Below are 18,866 nucleotides of genomic sequence, written 5' to 3'. Positions count from 1 at the left end.
ATTCTCAAAGCCTAAAACATTTATCTTTGGCCCGTTACAGAAAAAGTTTGCTGACCCCTGGTCTAGATGAAGGACACCACCATTCTCCCTACCATTCAAGCTGGATGTTCTGGAGTCAGCTTCTATACTTCCCTCTCTGCCCATTCCCAGGGAGCACTCACCCTGTTCCTTCTTAAACTCATTTTCACTCATGAACACAGGAGCCATCAGCTCCCCAACAGGTGGCTGAATGGAGACATAGAACTGTCGGGTCTGGGTGCTGGAAGGGTGGGAGGAAACAGAGGGAGAAGAATTAAGGCCGTCATCTCTCCCCTCACCTCCCACCCTGTGTAGAGGCACAGCTTGGAGGCAGTGAGAGAGTGAGGTGAGGAATGAGGGCCTGAGATGGCTTCCAGACCCACCCAATCATGATGTATCCCCACTAAGCACCACCTCCATTTCTGGTTCATTGCTACCCTGACCCTTTCCAGCCCATCCTCTCACCCCCACCTTGAGTTGGGCACATACCACAGCTGGAAGTTGGCTGCCTGGGTTGAGTCACAGAAATTAATGCCCATTACAGCAGTGGCAGATTCTCCAGGGGCCAGGGACTCTGAAGTGGTATAAGGCAGTGAAGGGGAGAGGGAGGATCACCATCACCTGATGGGTCTAGAACCCAGCCTAGCCCTACTCTCCCCTCCACTGTTACAGCTGACCAACCCTCTACAGAATCTTGGCTTTCTTGGCCCCTGGAGACTGTTCCTGGTTTCCTTCTGAACTCTTAAGGTTGCTTTCCCCCACTCACCCTCACCACATTTAAGTTAGTCCTGAAACAACCAAGGCTCAAATCTGCTGCTGCAAGCACCTCCCCCCTTGATGTGATCTTGCTTATTTCATAATCTGTCTTGTTCACCAGAGTGTTGATCACATTAGATGCTATCTCTGTGTCCCTATAGCTTGGCCCCTGGCCTGGCACAAGAAGGGTATCAACAACCACAGAAAGATTGACTCTGCCCAGGAGCCTCCTCCTCCACCCCATCCAAAGCCCTTCGCACCAATTTCAGGAAATTCTTGGATGCTGATGCCAGCAGGCAGTTTGGGAGTGCCCACATGCAGGCCCTTGATGGGGGTATCAGAGCTGTTGGAGAAGTGGATGTGCACAGACACCATGTGGGGGTCCCCAGAGAAAGGTTGGCGGCTGAAGGTGTAGTCCACAACCAGCCCCTCGCCAGCTACCCGGTGCAGCAGCTCCTGCCGCCCAACACGCGACACTGGACTCAGAAGCTAGAGTGGAGGGGTAAGGAAGGACAGAACTGAGCAAGACAGAGAGAGCCTGTCCCAGCATTGTCCCCTAGGGCCATCCAGCAACTGGGACTCAAAGCTATCACATCCTCCATCACACCCACCCCCCACACACATCCATACCATAGGATGCAGCACAGGGATGTGTCCCTGCCCCAGCCCAGTCACCTCCTCCATCCCACTCACCGACGGTACCAGGGTGGAATCTGTCAGTGTCAGGCCCTCCAGGTCAGCAGCCAGACTGGTAGACACAATTGCTGGGGGAGACACAGGCTGGACACTGGGAGGGGTGACTGTGGGAGTAGATAAGACTATGATGAGGCAAAGTGAAGGTGACTTGGGTTGAGCAGGGAGCCTAGGGATCAAGGAGTACGCGTTTCAGCACCATGGACAGTGGGGGGGGGTGGACACGGGCGCGCACATGCCTGCCTGGAGGCTCTGGCAAAATACCCATCCCTAGACCTCAACCCCAGACCTGGGGAGGTCAGCCCTGCTGCCGCCCTCTCAGGCCTGAAGATATGTTCTGTCTGCTCCCCTGCTCCCACAAGACCTGAGGAACCTGATCCAGAATCCCTGTGGGCCATTCTAATTCATGCTCCCCAGGCCTCCTTTCCCCTGTGACTTTTACCACCCAAACTCACAGTCCTCTAGATCAAGCAGGGAGATCTCCTTGGTTGCAGGGGCCCTTTTGCTGCTGGGAGGCTGAAAGAGAAAAATGGGATATGGGTGTGGGTAAGGGGAGCACCTTGGCATGTTCTGGGTTGGGAAGAAGATGTCATGGTCTGTTCTGGATGGTAGAGAGATAGATGTCTGAGTCTGGCCCATGGGCACACCCTGACTGTCCCAAGGCTCTCACTGTTTTCCTCCTCCAGGAGGCAGGTTCCAACTGCTCCTCCTCGGACTCTGATGTCATCTCGGACTCTGATGTGCTACTGCTGGAATCGCTGTCCTCATCAGAGGATGACGCTTCTCCTTTTCCCTCTGGCACCTTCTTCTTCTTCTTCGTCTTCCTCTTACCATCCTCCTCACTCTGTTCACTGAAGGAGAGTGGGAAAGGTGGGCTCAGGCCTGGCCTGGACACCCCCTCCTTGCTTCACAGAAGCAGGAGAAATGCTGAAAAGCTGGAGTGGAGTGGGGAGCCTGGGCCAGGAGGGTTCACACCTGAAGTCCTATAGCAGGGACCTCATGAGAGCTTGAAGCCAGCTTGTGCCAGCTTAGGCTCCAGGCCCCTGGTTGCTTCTCCACACCTCCCCACGAGGCCTCAGAGATCTCCTGCAGCCAGCGAAAGCAGTTGTCATGTGAGCTGACAACCCCAGCCAGCTCATAAGGGACTCAGGGGCTCTTAGGAGACTGGCTAAAGCTCAGTGCTAGCCCTTCTTTTCAGGAAAGCCCCCAGAACCCCACCCGCCATCTGGCTGGCTCCCTTCTCACCTCTCACTGCCTCTGCCTTTCTCCTCATCCTCATCCTGGTCTTCATTGTCAGACTCACTGCTGGACTCCCCAGAGCCGCTCTCGCTGCTGCTCTTACTGTCTGATTCACTCTCAGACTCAGGGTCTGTGGAGGAATAATATGAGGCCTCCTCCCTCATATGCAGGCCTCCTTGGGTCTAGAGCAGGCACCTGGGTTCCACCTTCAGATTCAGTACTGAACCCTCTCTGACCTGCCCCCAGCCCTACATGCCAGCTGAAACTGACAGAAACACAGATGGACTCCATGGATAGAAACCTGCACAAGCACACATACCTGGAACATGAATCCCTCAGGTGCACAAACAACTCACAAGCAGATGCACACCCCTAGACACATGACCATATACATACACCCCTCATATAGCCAGTCATGCAGACACATGGGCGGGAGCACAGAGGACCCCAGCTCTGCCATCTGCTTACCACTGTCTGCGGACTCTGTGGGGCCTGACTCCCCCTCAGAGTCCGAGTAGAAGGGTTTTTCCTTCTCCTTTCTCTTCTCCCGATTTGAGCACTTGGTCCATTCAGGTACCTGGAGATGGGAGTAGGGTGCAGGGTCATTTCATAATGGTTGGGGAGAAGGAAGGCAGGCACAAGCCCTTACCCTTTATTCCACCTCTTCATGAGGCCCTACCTGGTCTGTCTCACAAAGGGAAGAACAGAGGAGGAAGAAAGGGGCACTGTCCATGGAGGGGAGGGGATGCTGCTCACAGAGGGGCACTGCCAAACCAAGGTGGAAACAGAACATGGGAAGGCCCAGGAGCACAGCACACAGGGGAAGCAGAGGGACACAGACAGGGCATGGGAGAGAGCACACGGCACACGGAGGTGGGACCTCAGTGTATTCGCCCAACAGGCCCACGTGAGTCTCAATAAGGGAAAGATCTTCTTCCTGTGTGTGTGGGGAAGGTGTTAGGAGGGCTGGGCCGGCACTGCCAGAGCTCCTTACTGCCTGCCCTCACCAACACACACTCACACACTTCAACCCTCCACCCCGCTGACCTCCACGTTGCGCACAGATGGGTCTGGGGCTTCCTCCGGCCAATCTGGGAGCTCCTGGTAGCCTGTGGCCTTGGCATTGAGCAGGTGGGACAGTGAGCCCAGCTGGAAGTGGTCCCGGTCTAGGGATAGGTTTAGAGGTCAGGCAGGTAGCAGCAGTGAGGGAGAGCTCTGGGAGCTATTTCCCAGGTGGGGCTGGGTCATGATTCTGGTCGGGGCTTCCCAGGTGGGTAGGAGAAGGAGATGGATGTGTGCCCTAATGGCTCTTCCACCCTGACTGCACCTTTAGGCCCACATGCTGGAAGAAAAGGCTGTCTGGCCAGGCCAGAGCAGGGACTGAGGGCCAGGGAGAGGCGGCCTACAGAGGTGAGCAGGAGGAGACTCTGGGCCCACAGATGCTGCCAGCCCATCTGCTTGGGAAGCATGTCTAGTCAGGCTCTGGACTCAGCCAGGAGAGATGAGCATCAGAGCATGAGTGTGCAGGAGTCCAGGTCAGAGGTGAGGCACCGCTGGAGGAGGGCAGCACAGGCCTGTGAGTAGGGATGGTGCCAGGGAGAAAGGGACTGTTGCCTTCTTCCTGGGAGAATTTCAAAGCTACACCCACCCTCAGAATCTCCCCATTCCTGAGGTCCAGGGAAGAGAAACAGAACAAAAAGATACGCAGAAGAACTGAGCTTTGTGAAGGAGGATCTCTTCTGTGTAGGTTCCTGGCTTCTGCTCCTGGGGTCCAGAGAGCCAGCAGGAGAACCCTTCCCCCCGGGCCCCCTCAGGGCCCTTGTCTTGGGAAAAGAGGCCTTAAGGGCCAAGCCCAAGAACAGAGCAAGGCTGAAGCCCTGGGGCCTGGGATCTGAACTGACTGTAGTGACTAAGCTTACAGAGTACAGGCAACTGCTTTCTCAGGACCTTTATAAAAATATACACCTCTCAGGCCGGGCGCGGTGGCTCAAGCCTGTAATCCCAGCACTTTGGGAGGCCGAGGCGGGTGGATCACGAGATCAGGAGATTGAGACCATCCTGGCTAACATGGTGAAACCCCGTCTCTACTAAAAATACAAAAAACTAGCCGGGCGTGGTGGCGGGCGCCTGTAGTCCCAGCTACTCGGAGGCTGAGGCGGGAGAATGGCGTGAACCTGGGAGGCGGAGCTTGCAGTGAGCCGAGATCGTGCCACTGCACTCCAGCCTGGGCGACACAGCGAGACTCCGTCTTAAAAAAATATATATATATATATACACACACACACACACACACACAGACACACCCTCCTCTGTGTGTTGTTTCTTTCTGCCTTCCTGGATCCTTGGTATTTAAGATCTTGGTATGTATTCCAAAGCCTACTGTCTGCTCAGGGAGGGAGATTAAAAAGGGAGCCTGAGAGGAGAAGAGGCAGGAGCCCATCCTGGCCGGTAAGGCAGACCCTCAAGTGAGATGATGCTGGCAGTGGTTGTGGGCAGGTGAAAGAGTAATTCCTGGTGCCACAGCAGGGGCAAAAGGAGTGAGCCAGGGAGTAGGACTGCCCACAGAAGCATGGTGCCTGGCTAGGGGCTTCAGGAAGGTCTGGGGCAGAGACTCTGGCCAGTTCCTTCCCATTCCCCTAGGAATGTTACCCTTGATTTCATCTCCCACCTTTGAAGGATGACTCCAAGACTGGAGCTGGTTTGGGTGCCAGGAAGAGCTTCTTGGCATGGCGGCTAAGGGCCCCACCCTGCTCGGAAGGGACGATGAGCTGCCGGGTGAAGCGTGCCCGGTCGCGAATATCATAGTTCTGGTCATATTTGGCCAGACTCAGCACATACTGGGTCAGCAGCTTGGTCTGGAGGAACAGGAAGAGGTGGGTCAGCTGACAGAGGGGGTGGGGACACAGGAGGCTCAGAACCAGATTCTTTAAGCCGACACTTGCAGGCAGAATGTCTCCTCTCCCTGCTTAGGACCAGCTGCTTCCACCCAGCTCTCCCTCCCCACCTGCCCTTGTTCTGGGCTCAGAATTTTCTCTCATCTCTCTGACCATGCCTCCTGATGACCCCAACTTTGACAACTGCCTTGGGCCAGCAAAAGAGGTTTTCCTTTTGGACTTTCCCCACTCCTGGCTCTGGACTCCATTCTTCCCCAGGTTTGTGGTTCCTACCTCTCCAGGCCTTTCCACCCTCTTTACTCCAGGGCGGCAGGGTATGTGGAAGTCTGGAATGCTCTACTGGACCTCACAGTTTCCAGGCTTCACCACCCAAGGGGGAATCAGACAACAAAAAGACAGGGCAGATAAACAGGGGTCCCTTTGGCAGGGGCCACCCTCATGTCCTATCCACCCACTTAGTAGATTCTGAGCAGCCCAGGGGTCTCAGAGGTCTTGATCCTTCCCTGGAAGGTTCTAATGAGACATTAAGGCAAACTGCAGCTGCTGATGCATTTGCCAGGGTCATGTAGGGTTCACAGTCTGCAGTCAGGGAAGCTACAACTGCAGACCTGAAATCTCTCCATTTCTGCCATGATCTTGGCCTAATCTAACCTGCCTTAACATGGCAACAGTGTGGCCGGGCGTGGTGGCTCACGCCTGTAATCCCAGCACTTTGGGAGGCCAAGGCGGGCGGATCACAAGGTCAGGAGATCGAGACCACGGTGAAACCCCGTCTCTACTAAAAATACAAAAAATTAGCAGGGCGCGGTTGTGGGCGCCTGTAGTCCCAGCTACTCGGGAGGCTGAGGCAGGAGAATGGCGTGAACCCGGGAGGCGGAGCTTGCAGTGAGCCGAGATCGCGCCACTGCACTCCAGCCTGGGCGACAGAGCGAGACTCCGTCTCAAAAAAAAAAAAAAAAAAACATGGCAACAGTGGTAGCAGCCATCACTTATCAAGTGCCTTCTGGCACCAAGCACTGCTAGGTGCTCCACACTAGCTCATCTGATCTCCCCAAGCCTTCTGAGAGGTAGGCATTATTGCCCCCATTTTACAGAAAAGAAGCAGAATCATTAAGGAGCTTTTCCCAGGCCAAGGAGCCCATCAGTACTGCACCTAGGCCTGCATCTGCTGGAGCTGCACCCCATCTGCTTCCCTTCACTGCCTACCTGCTGACATAAGGAGCCTGCCCTGGTCCAGGTCTCCATGTTTCCATCACTTGTGACCAAGATCAAAACCACCAAGTAGTCAACAACCAGAATGCCCAGGGGCATCAGAGGCCAGCAGGAGGGAGCCTGGAACTGACTCTGTTCTTCCTGAGGTTTATGGTGACATACTGTTACATGCAGCCTTGGACGTGGTTAACCCAGCTAATCTGGCAGGGACATCAAGCAGATGTCCATGAGGGGCAAAGCCCCTCAGATGCTGACCCAGAGTCAGAGCAGCTGCTGTGGCAGAATTGCCCCACACCACTCTAGAGAGCCACTATGATTCCACATTCATACCTCCAATCTGGCCCACAGGACCTCTTCAGCTCAGTCCCTTCCAGCAAAGCAGCACCTCCGATACTGTTCTAGTCACAGATAAGCAATCCCAACCCCATGCACCCCTAATAGAATAGACTTAAAAATATGAAAATAAGATGCCATCACAACAGATTTCATCACCAACCTGCCCCTCTCTTGGTCAGACACCATCTAAATGGCCAGCGCTAGTGGATGTCCTATACCAACATGGTCCATTATCAAGAGGCTGCTGATCCCTCTTTTGGTTTGAACAATGTCTTCCTCCACAGATTTCCCAGCTGGCTGATCACAGACTCCCTCCTTTAAGACCTTGCCTAGTTCTAGACAAAACTGTTTGGTATTTGGATCCATCTGTCCACAGCCTTAACTGCATGTTAACAACCAACACAAGAAGGGCTGGCCCACCACCTCGACACTGCAGGATTTGCCTATAATAATTCATTACCTTTCTCCACCCCAAGGAGCCACTCCCTGTGGATTGTGGCATCCTGTGTGCACCACCAAGACCCCCACCTCATCTAGCCAGGATATGCAGGAATTACAGGCTACTCAAGAAGGCCTATGAGATACACTCCAGTATGCCAAGAACAGAACAAGGCTCCCCCTCACCAACAGGCTCCAGTTGTCAGGGAGGAATTTTAAGTGGGAAACACTATCTTTCCATAACCTATGCCAATGTACATGCTACCTTGCAGCTGCCTGCTAATCATGCTTAGAAAACTGGCTATTAAAAAAAAAATTGAAATACATCCTCAATTCACACATTACATATGAGTAAGTTTAAGCTCTCGATGGATGTGGCAGACAGATTTTAAGGTCTTCCCCACCAGTAGCTGCCTCCTGGTGTTCATGCCTTTGTGCAATCCCTCACCTTGGGTATGGGCAAAACCTGAGACTTGCTTTTAACCAACAGGATATGGCAAAGATGGTATATGATTATATATGATCCTATGATTATGTTTGATTAAGAAGACTCTGTATTGGAAGTCCTAGCTAGAGCAATCAGACAGGAGAAAGAAAGGGTATCCAAATTGGAAAAGAATTCAAATTATCCTTGTTTGCAGATGATATGATCTTATAGTTAAAAAAATCTAAGAACTCCACCAAAAAACTATTAGAACTGATAAACAAATTCAGTAAAGTTGCAGGATACAAAATCCACATAAATATCAGTAGCATTGGCCAGGTGCAGTGGCTGACGCCTGTAATCCCAGCACTTTGGGAGGCCGAGGCAGGCGGATCACAAAATCAAGAGATTGAGACCATCCTGGCCAACATGGTGAAATCCTGTCTCTACTAAAAATACAAAAATTAGCTGGATGTGGTGGTGCACACCTGTAGTCCCAGCTACTCAGGAGGCTGAGGCAGGAGAATCACTTGAACCCGGGAGGTGAAGGTTGCAGTGAGCCAAGATGGTGCCACTGCACTCCAGTGTGGCGACAGAGTGAGAGTCCGTCTCAAAAAAAAAAAAAATCAGTAGCATTGGCCAGGCACAGTGGCTCACACCTGTAATCACTTTGGGAGGCTGAGGCAGGCAGAATACCTGAGATCAGGAGTTCGAGACCAGTCTGACCAACATAGAGAAACCCTTCTCTACTAAAAATACAAAATTAGCTGGGCATGGTGGCACATACCTGGAATCCCAGCTACTTGGGAGTCTGAGGCAGGAGAATTGCTTGAACCCAGGAGACGGAGGTTGCAGTGAGCTGAGATTGCACAACTACACTCCAGAGCCTGGGCAATGGAGCGAGAACTCCATCTCAAAGGAAAAAAAAAATTAGCCGTTGCCCTCCAGCCTGGGCAACAAGAGCAAAACTCTGTCTCCAAAAAAAAAAAAAAAAAAATCAGTAGCATTTACTTTTTTTTTGCGATGAAGACAAAGTCTCGCTCTTGTACCCCACACTGGAGTGCAATGACGCGATCTTGGCTCACTGCAACCTCTGCCTCCTGGGTTCAAGCAATTCTCCTGCCTCAGCCTCCCGAGTAGCTGGGATTACAGGCACCCGCCACCACAACCAGCTAATTTTTGTGTTTTTAGTAGAGACGGGGTTTCGCCATGTTAGCCAGGCTGGTCTTGAACTCCTGACCTCAGGTGATCCACCAGCCTTGGCCTCCCAAAGTGCTGGGATTACAAGCGTGAGCCACCACGCCTGGCCGTGAATTCATTTTTGACAAAGGTATCAAGAACATACATTAGGGAAAGGAGAGTCTCTTCAATAAACGGTGCTGGGAAAACGGGATATCCATATGCAGAAGAATAAAACCAGACTCCTATCTCTCACCATATGCAAAAATCAAATCATAATGTATTAAAAACTTAAATCTAACACTTCAAACTATGAAACTACTAAAATAAAACATTAGAGAAATTCTCCAGGACATTGTACTGGGCAAAGATTTCTTGTGTAATACCCCACATGCACAGGCAACCAAAGCAAAAGTAGAAAAATGGGATCACATCAAGTTACAAAGCTTCTGCACACTAAAGAAATCAACAAAGAGACAAGCCACAGAATAGGAGAAAAAAAATTGCAAACTAAAGGAATCAACAAACAAGCCACAGGAGAAAAAATATTGCAAACTACCCATCTGACAAGGGATTAATAACCAGAATATGTAAGGAGATCAAACAACTCAATAAGAAAAAAAAATTCAATAATCCAATTTAAAAATGGGCAAAAGATCTGAATAGACATTTCTCAAAAGAAGACATACAGATAGCAAACAGGTATATGAAAAGGTGATCAACATCATTGAGCATCAGAGAAATGCAAATCAAAACTACAATGAAAGGCCAGGCATGGTGGCTCATGCCTGTAATCCCAGCACTTTGGGAGGCTGAGGCGGGCAGATCACAGGTCAGGAACACCTGAGGTCAGGAGTTGAGACCAGCCTGTCCAACATGGCGAAACCCCATCTATACTAAAAGTACAGAAATTAACTGGGCATGGTGGCATACGCCTCTAGTCCCAGCTACTCATGAGGCTGAGGCAGGAGAATCACTTGAACGACAGAGGCAGAGGTTGTTGAGCAGTGAGCCGAGATCGCACCACTGCACACTCCAGCCTGGGTGACAGAGCAAGACTCCGTCTCAAAAAACAAAACAAAACAAACAAAAAAACAATGATATATCATCTCGCCCCAAGTAGGCTTATATCCAAAAGATAGGCAATAACAAATGCTGACAAGAACATGGAGAAAAGGCAACCCTTGTACACTGTTAGTTGGAATGTCTATGAAGAACAGTTTGGAGGTTCCTTAAAACACTAAAAATAGGCTGGGCGTGGTGGCTCACACCTGTAATTCCAGCACTTTGGAGGCTGGCAGATCATGAGGTCAAGAGATGGAGACCATCCTGGCCAACATGGTGAAAACCCATCTCTACTAAAAATACAAAAATTAGCCAGGATTGGTGGCAGGCACCTGTAATCCCAGTTACTTGGGAGGCTGAAGCAGGAGAATCACTTGAACCCGGGAGGTTGCAGTGAGCTGAGATCACGCCATTGCACTCCAGCCTGGGCAACAGGGCAAGACTCCATCTCAAAAAAAAAAAAAAAAAAACCTAAAAATATCACTACCGTATGATCCAGCAATCCCAACGCTATGTATATACCCAAAAGTAAGGAAATCAACATATTGAAGTGATATCTGCACTCCCACGTTTATTGCAGCACTGTTCACCATAGCCAAGATTTGAAAGCAACTTCAGTGTCCATCAACAGACAAACGGATAAAGAAAATATGGTACATATACACAATGCAGGACTATAAAAAAAGAATTAAAAAAAAAAAAAGAATGAGATTCTGTCATTTGCAACAACATGGATAGAACTAGAGGTCATTATTTTAAGTGAAATAAGCCAAGCACAGAAAAACAAACTTCACATATTCTCACTTATTTATGGGGGCTAAAAATGAAAAGAACTGAGCTCATGGAGTTGGAGAGTAGAATAATGGTTACCAGAGGCTGAGAAGGGTAGTGGGTGGGGGGAAGTAGGGATGGTTAATGGGTACAAAAATGTAGTTATATAGAATGCTAAGATCTAGTATTTGATAGCACAACAGGGTGACTACAGTCAACAATAATTCATTATACATTTAAAAATAACTAAAAGAGTGTAATTTGATTGTTTGTAACACAAAAGATAAATGCTTGAGAGGATGGATACCCCATTCCCTGATGTGATTGTTATGCATTGTATGCCTGTATCAAAATATATCACGTATACCATAAATGTATACACCTACTATGTACCCATAAAAATTAAAAAATAAAAAGAAGACTGTCTTGCTAGCAGACTGACTCTAGAGACTTTCTCCCTTGTGGCTTTGGAGAAATAAGCATCCGTGTTGGGAGGCCCATATGGCAATGAGCTAAGGACGGCCTCTAGAAGGCAAAGGCAGTCCCCAGCTGACAGCCAGCAAGATGCCAGGGCCACAATCTTACAACTGCAAGGAAGTGGATCCTGGCACCATGTGACTTGGAAGAGGACCTTTCCCCAGTACAGCCTCCAGATAAAAACTCAGCCTTGGCTGACACCTCAATTGTAGCCTTGCATAAGATCCAACTAAGCCATACCTGAATTCTCGACCCATAGACATTGAAAAAATAAACGTGTGTTGTTTGAAGCCCCTAAATTTACAGTAATTTATTATGTAGCAGAAAACTAATACAATTGATTTAAAAATGTGAATGTAGAAAAAATTCTGGAGAAAATTCTTTTTTATTTTTGTTTATTTTTGAGATGGATCTTGCTCTGTGGCCCAGGCTGAAGTGCAGTGGTGCCATCTCAGCTCACTGCAACCTCCAGCTCCCAGGTTCAAGCAATTCTCCTGCCTTAGCCTCCCAAGTAGCTGAGATTTCAGTGCACCACCACACCCAGCTAATGTTTTTGTACTTTTAGTAGGGACAGGGTTTCACCATGTTGGTCAGGCTGGTCTTGAATTCATGACCTCAAATGGTCCACCCACCTTGGGCTCCCAAAGTGGGATTGCAGGTGTGAGCCATTGAACCCAGTCTGGCGAAAATTCAAAGTGAAAATTTTAATTGAAATGTGACTGGGAAAAAAAGTATTAAATATGAAAGCATTGAAAAGAAGCAGAAAAGTTTAAAATATTGGACAATAGACAAATGTACAACTTCTGAATGACTATATATAGGAATAAAAGATAAGGAAATATAAAATTAATGGTGGTCTTCTAAGTGGTGGACTTATTAATAAACTATTAACTTTTTGAGTTTTCCAGATGTTCTACGACGAGCATGTATTACCTTTAGAATATTTAAAAAGTTTAAGTTTTTAACAGCAATTCTGAAAATTTGTCACAATTTTCCATTCACTGTAAAGACGGTCACATGGGAGGGTTGCAGATCCCACTGTGCCCCTGGCAGACCCTCCTGCCACACATCTTACCTGACATATAAAAGCAAACTCACCTGCTAGGCAGTTTCCCCAGGTTCTATATCCATGTGGATGTAATAACCACTTTCACTACCAACCTCCCCTCCCCCGCTGCCTGCTTAAGCCTGCATATTATGCCTTTGTGGTCTCCGGTCTAGAATCTGATTATCTGATGATCAATAGCAGGGCAGAGGCCTCATCTTGGTCATTTCCTTGGCCTCAGCCTGCACCAGGATCTGGCATGCAGTGGGGCCATGTCCAAATTGAAGAGAATGACTGAGATTACTGTGACCTTTTAGCTGGGCAGATTGCCACCCATGGTCCCAGGATGGGAAGCATCACTACGTTTTGCAATCATGGCCATGTGCGCATCCAAACCACCTCCCTCCTAGTACACCAAGGACTCCCCCTTCTTTACCACTCCCAGAAGAGGCTGGGAAGAAAGGAGAAAGAAAGGACAAAAATCTTTATTGAATCAAATAACCATTCTAAGGGGTTTGCAAAAACTCACTTTCAGGTGAAGGGCACCCTGGAGGTGAGTGTCCATTTGCCTGAACAGCCTACTCTGGGTACCCTGACAGGGGTCCTTCCTGGGGGAGGGTTAAGCTGTATATACCCACAGCTCTCTGTGCCAACCCTGATTACAGCTCTTCCTACTGTGTTTAAAATGTTTATTTTTCTCCTGTTTCTCCTACTTGGCTGTGAGTATCTAGAGACCTGTAAATGTGTCTCACTCATTGTCATATCCCCAGGACGTAGCACATTACCAGGCAAATAGTAGGCCTATATGTTAAATAAATGAACAAATGCACATGTAGCTCACAGTGACAACTTGGAGAAATGCCACGTGGACAGGCCCAAGCTTATGAAAACATGCCGACCTCACCATCCTGGGGTTCAGGACCCTGGCTCAGTGCTGAGCATGTCAGACTCTGACCTACCTGGGTGGCTCCCCACCCAGGCTGCTTCATCTTTTCAAACATTCCTCCCACTTGTTCCTTCCTCCCGCCTGAACAAAGAAAGTACACAAATATTCATTCAATGATTGAATGCTTCTCCATGGTACTCCCTCTCCCTCTAACTTCTCTCTCTCCTATCTGCTGTGCCCACAACACTGATACCCACAGACTCAGTTGCCTCCACATGTAGCTGCTGTCCTTTCTGACTCCTGATTAGAGTCCCAGCACTTGGTGGCCCTACCTACCTCAGCATGAGCCTCTGGGGCTCACTCTGGCCACCATGGATCAAAGAAGCCACTGAAAAAGACAAGTGCCACCATCCAAAGACTCCCATGCAGAGTGGGCATGGCAGGGAGGCTACAGTCTCCAGGGGATATCCCTGCTATAAATCTGTAGACCCCAGCCACCTACCCAGATGTTTTGCTTCAAGGATTGGCAGAGTCTTTCTATAAAAGGGCCAGAGAATAACTATTCTAGGCTTTGTGGGCAATACAGTCTGTTGCAACTAGTCAACCCTGCTGTTGTAGCACAAAAGCAGCCACAGGTAATTCATAAATGAACGAGCAGGGCTGTGTTCCAACAAAACTTTATTTATAAAAACAGGCATAGGCCAGATTCAGCCTATGGGCAGTAGTTTGCCAATCCCTGTCCTGCTTAACTGAGTAGGAGTGTGTGGAAATTGTCATAGTGTTTGATGTCCCTGACACCTTGAAAAGCTCAGCACATTATGCTTTATTTTAGAAGAATCTCCTGGAACCATCTCAAGAGATGCCAGACAGCTAGAAGGCTCTGAATGCCCTGATACTACAACTTAGTTGAGCCTCATCCTTGGCTATGTATCTCTTATAACCTTTCACCTTGGGAATGACAGTGGCCACCAGTACCACCCAAGTCCAAGCAGAGACTCACTCCCTTATCTTTGGCACAGACTGGCCAAGCATTGTCAAGCTTTGGGAGGAAGCACAGACCACATCTGGGATGCATGTTCTCCCATCAGTACCTGCCACTGTTGGGCCCTTCCCTTATTTCAATCAACTGTGGTTCTTCGCAGCCCCAGAGTTCCAAGGTGGCAGATAGGACTCTTTTACTAGCCAACTGGAGGTCACAGCTTCATAGGAGAGTCTCTTCAACAGTGACTACCAGCACTACAAGGTCTTTGAGTCCCCAGAATAGCTGTGGGCACTGGGGTAGCATTGGTTACGTGGGCAGACCAGCCACCTTCCCAGATTCTTCTTTTCCAAAATAGGAGCTAGAGTTCAGCCCTGCCTAGGGAGGGCCAAAAGAATACTGTCTAGGGAGTTTCTGGGAACCAGAGTATTTGGGGGGTCATCTCTCAATCTTTACCTGTTTAGAGTTGGTCAGGTAGAGCTTGGCTGCTAAGTTGATGACCTGCAGCTTGACAATATCCTCCTCTGCTGTGAATGACTTGGCCATTTTTCTTAAGACATCAGGTGCAATCCTGGGGACGTGCTCACAGTACTCTCCGATGAGCCACAGGATGCTGGCTCTGGCCATGGGCACCTGTGGTTGTGGGAGAGGAGTGGGTAAATATGGGAAAGTGGGTGGGTAGGAATGTGGACTTCCAGGGAAACAGCACTCCTCATCTGTGCTGGCCTATTGTATTATGGGTTCTCTGGAAATGGGAGTTGGGGGTGGTGGGAGAGAGACAGAGAGGTTAAAAGGTAGACATTTCCTGGACAGCATTTCCTCTCTTCCCTAGGGCTTCATTAGCATAGAGCTTTCAAGACCCTAAGTCAATCATGATACAAAAGACTGACTTTCTGGATTCATTGTACCCTCAGTGCTTTATTTCCATGTTACTCTTCTGAATCTTTGGGAATGCCTTGTTTAGATGTTTCAGCTTAGCAGTGCAACAGAAAAATACAAGATTTGTCACTTAACCATGGTTGGCTAGAGCTTTAGAGAGAAAGCAAGAGTAGCAGTAAAGTCTATGGCGCTCGGTGAGGGTCTCCAAAGGGAAGGCAAATCTTGGGTAACAAGGTCAGGGTCACATGGTCCAGTGTCTCTCCTCCTCCCACCTGAAGACCTAAGGTTTGGAAGTTACTTTTGATAAGGCTAGCATATTTAATTATACAGTCTTGAAATCACGGGGAAGACCTTGAAGTGGGGAGTGAAAATGTGGCTACTCCCTCACCTGGATGTTGTCTGTAAGCTTTGCCAAGTGTTTGATGATCTCTCCATGTTGTGCTGGCTGCATCTGTAGCAATTTCTTAATGACGACCACTGACTCTGCAACCACAAGCTCTACGGAAGAAAAATGAGTGTATGGACCCCAAGACAGTCAGATAGCCATGCTCAGGTGGACAGACACACCTGCAGTGCCCCAGGCCCTTGGTTCTTTCTTTCAACCCCTTCACTTCTCTAGCAGCCCTCAGAGGTGTAGGAACACTTGGGCCCTGATCAAGACAGACAGACCAATGGACACACATCATGTCTAGGCAGACTGGTGGATATCCACTGGCCAGCAGAGTCAGACCTGCAGGCAGGCATCTTCTGATCATCACGATTAGACATTCAGGCAAACACTGACCATCACGGTTGGACAGCAGCTGCACCAGGCCATTGAGGCAGGTGTCACGGACTCGGCCAATGTTAGTTGCACAGCGTCCAATGGCCTGGATTGTGGCTGCCACAAAGTCCTTGTCCATGCTGCGAATATAGGTCTGTGAGATATGACAAAGAAATCCCTCAGTGACTCTGCAGGCTGGAGGGTGACCTTCAAGAAGGCTGTGGCCCTTCATTTTATGGCTCATCATGCCAGTGACTAAGACTTGGGAAAGGGGCGACACCTCCACCCCCAATCCAGTGATTCCTTCGCCCAAAGCTAGCCAAACACATTGGAAGGGGAATGTAAGATAATAGCTTCTCCAGCTTTGGGCTTATAAGAGGTTTGACCCACCAGGGCACAAAGATCTGATGGGTACCTCTCCCGGGCCCTTCTGGCTGGGAGCTGGCCTGTACCTGGAATTCCCGTAGGACAGTAGGAATGTTGGTCTCATTGGCCAGGTTGGTCAGCACTTCCAGCTGCAGGGAGGGGTGAAGAGGCAGAGAGGGGTGGCCAGTGGGCTTTCTGTACTTTCCTTCCAAAAACATTTCACAGACCAGAAAACAATCCTCATGACAGACTGGCATCATCCTCAGACTGATGAGGGAATTGACAGGTTACAAAACTTGTCTAAAAATCAAGAAGACCAGTTTGCCTCTTAAATGGATTCCCTACAGAGTATGCTTACAGTATGACCATGTCACCGCTCTACTCCATTGAAAACGTAAAGGTTCCTATTGCTTTCAGGATGGAGACCATTGTATTCACCATGGTCTGTAAGTCCCTGAATGATCTGCTTGCTGTCTACCTCCCATCTCCTATCACTCTCCGCCTTGTCTTCCAGGCCCCAATCCCACTCCATTTCCTAACCCAGCGTCTCCGAAGATGCTGTTTCCTCTGTGTGGAGCAGTTCTTCCCATTTCTGTCCTCATATAATTCATGTTCATCTCTCCGGCTTCAGCTCAAGTCTCATATCCTCCAGAAAACCTTCCCTGGCACCAGACTAGATTAGTTCTCCCTATTTTATGCCCTTATAGCTCTCCACACTTTCTTCCATATTTTGTAAATGGACTTCTACATTTGCCTTGTGATTAGCTGCTTAATGTATCCTCCTCCCTGCATCTGTTATCTCCACAAAGGCAAGGTCCCTGATTAGTTTGCTCCATCATGTACCCCTAGAACATAGTGGATGTTCACAAGGGTTAGGAGGATTAACTGTTGCTGAAGGAAATCACTCAATAATGAAGCAGCAGAGCAGGAATCAAATGGAGGTATGGGCTCCTGCCACTTTCCTCGTCTATGAACATTTGCAGGAAAGCATGAGGGGGCAGGTGTGTGGGGGCCATAACACTGTGGGTGGAGAGAAAAGCATGAACCTTGGAGTCAGCAGAATTGTGTGACCTGGGGCAGTTACCTCCCAGAGTCTATTTTTTTTTTCCTTTGAGATGGATTTCTCTCATCACCCAGGTTGGACTGCAATGGCGCGATCTCAGCTCACTGCAACCTCTGCCTTCCAAGTTCAAGCAATTCTCCAACCTCAGCCTCCCGAGTAGCTGGGATTACAGGCGTCTGCCACCACGCCTGGCTAATTTTTGTATTTTTAGTAGAGACGAGGTTTTGCCATGTTGGCCAGGCTGGTCTTGAACTCCTGACCTCAGGCCATCTGCCTGCCTCAGCCTCCCAAAGCGCAGGGATTAGGCGTGAGCCACTGTGCCCGGCCAGAGTCTATATTTTTATAAAAGGAATATAATGTACACATCCTGGGATTATTAAGAGCTGGTATCAGGTTACTTCATTCATGAAGAGTAGCAGGTGTATACCAGGTACTAGGCAAAAAGCAGTTAGTTCCCTTCTCCCCTGACCCTCCTTAGCCCAGCTCCCTGAACAAACAGCTCTAGCCAGGGCAGTCATGGGCTCCTGGGCTCAGCCTTAGAAATAGGCAGGCACCAGGGGGGCCACTGTGAGTTATTTGAGTGGGTACATGGGGTGGGGAGGGCTGGGAGCCACATGCACTTCTGTCCCTCACTCACCTTCAGGATCTTGATCTGGGTGGGGTCGGTGGACCTGATGTAGAAGCTCTTCAGGTAGGGCTCAAACATACCCTGGCACAAGAGAGGCAGCCAGGGAGCTCCACCAAAGCCCCAGGCCTGCCTCGCTGCCCAGAGGCACCCCTCCTATCCGGACCCAGTGCCCAGGATCCTTCCCTCCTCACCACTGCCCTCCACTTCTCAAGTCTTCCCTCGTCCATCTCAGATTTGACCAGCTCTTTCTCCACGGCGCATTCCCTCTCAGCGGCCCCTCAGGATTCAGGCCCTGTTCCCTATCTGTGTTTGGAGCCTCCCCTGCCCCATCCTCTGCACAGCCAGGGTATTCCTCCATCTTCCCTTTCCTCAGCCCCGGTCCCAGTCCCAGCCCCGACAGCGCCTCCGTGCCCGCAGAAGCGGACCTCGGACAGCGAGGACAGGCTGCGGTCGCAGGCTCACCCGGCGCTTGATGGACATGGTGGCCACGTTCTGGAGCACAACGTACTGCACCTCACTGCGGAGAGGATGGGTCAGAGCACCCCGGGCCCCTCGGCTGGGGCAAGGGGCAGCAGATGAGGGGAAAAGGTGGGGCAAGTCGTTGCGGGGAGAGGACCAGTGCGAAGGGCAGGCGTGCGGTCAGTGTGGAGCGGCTGGGCAGAGGGGGAAGCGGTTGGTGGGCATGAGGGGGCGGAGCCGGGCAGCCCGTGTGGCGGGACGTGGGACAGGGCTTGAGACGAAGACGGGGCGGGGGC

The 18,866-nt window shown here is 49.9% G+C and overlaps 1 protein-coding gene across 1 annotated transcript in view; it reads right to left on the bottom strand.

The window, feature by feature from the left end:
- AP3B2 (adaptor-related protein complex 3, beta 2 subunit) overlaps nucleotides 1-18,866 on the bottom strand; it is a 55,921-nt gene that overhangs the window by 2,386 nt on the left and 34,669 nt on the right. The window contains exons 10-26 of the mRNA XM_012000677.1: nucleotides 18,574-18,656; nucleotides 18,121-18,192; nucleotides 16,507-16,569; nucleotides 16,076-16,208; nucleotides 15,680-15,789; nucleotides 14,869-15,045; nucleotides 5,375-5,561; nucleotides 3,754-3,872; nucleotides 3,587-3,643; nucleotides 3,175-3,283; nucleotides 2,713-2,836; nucleotides 2,138-2,318; nucleotides 1,923-1,983; nucleotides 1,468-1,574; nucleotides 1,035-1,263; nucleotides 508-592; nucleotides 162-259 (exon numbers count right to left, since the gene is read on the bottom strand). Of these exons, the coding sequence (XP_011856067.1) occupies nucleotides 162-259; nucleotides 508-592; nucleotides 1,035-1,263; nucleotides 1,468-1,574; nucleotides 1,923-1,983; nucleotides 2,138-2,318; nucleotides 2,713-2,836; nucleotides 3,175-3,283; nucleotides 3,587-3,643; nucleotides 3,754-3,872; nucleotides 5,375-5,561; nucleotides 14,869-15,045; nucleotides 15,680-15,789; nucleotides 16,076-16,208; nucleotides 16,507-16,569; nucleotides 18,121-18,192; nucleotides 18,574-18,656 (1,995 nt within the window). The remainder of the gene's footprint in view (nucleotides 1-161; nucleotides 260-507; nucleotides 593-1,034; nucleotides 1,264-1,467; nucleotides 1,575-1,922; nucleotides 1,984-2,137; nucleotides 2,319-2,712; nucleotides 2,837-3,174; nucleotides 3,284-3,586; nucleotides 3,644-3,753; nucleotides 3,873-5,374; nucleotides 5,562-14,868; nucleotides 15,046-15,679; nucleotides 15,790-16,075; nucleotides 16,209-16,506; nucleotides 16,570-18,120; nucleotides 18,193-18,573; nucleotides 18,657-18,866) is intronic.

Source organism: Mandrillus leucophaeus, unplaced genomic scaffold, assembly GCF_000951045.1.
Source record: "Mandrillus leucophaeus isolate KB7577 unplaced genomic scaffold, Mleu.le_1.0 Scaffold639, whole genome shotgun sequence".
Lineage (NCBI taxonomy): Eukaryota > Metazoa > Chordata > Mammalia > Primates > Cercopithecidae > Mandrillus > Mandrillus leucophaeus.
The sequence above is the reverse complement of the archived record's forward strand: the minus strand, read 5'-3'. Positions and strand labels throughout refer to the sequence as shown.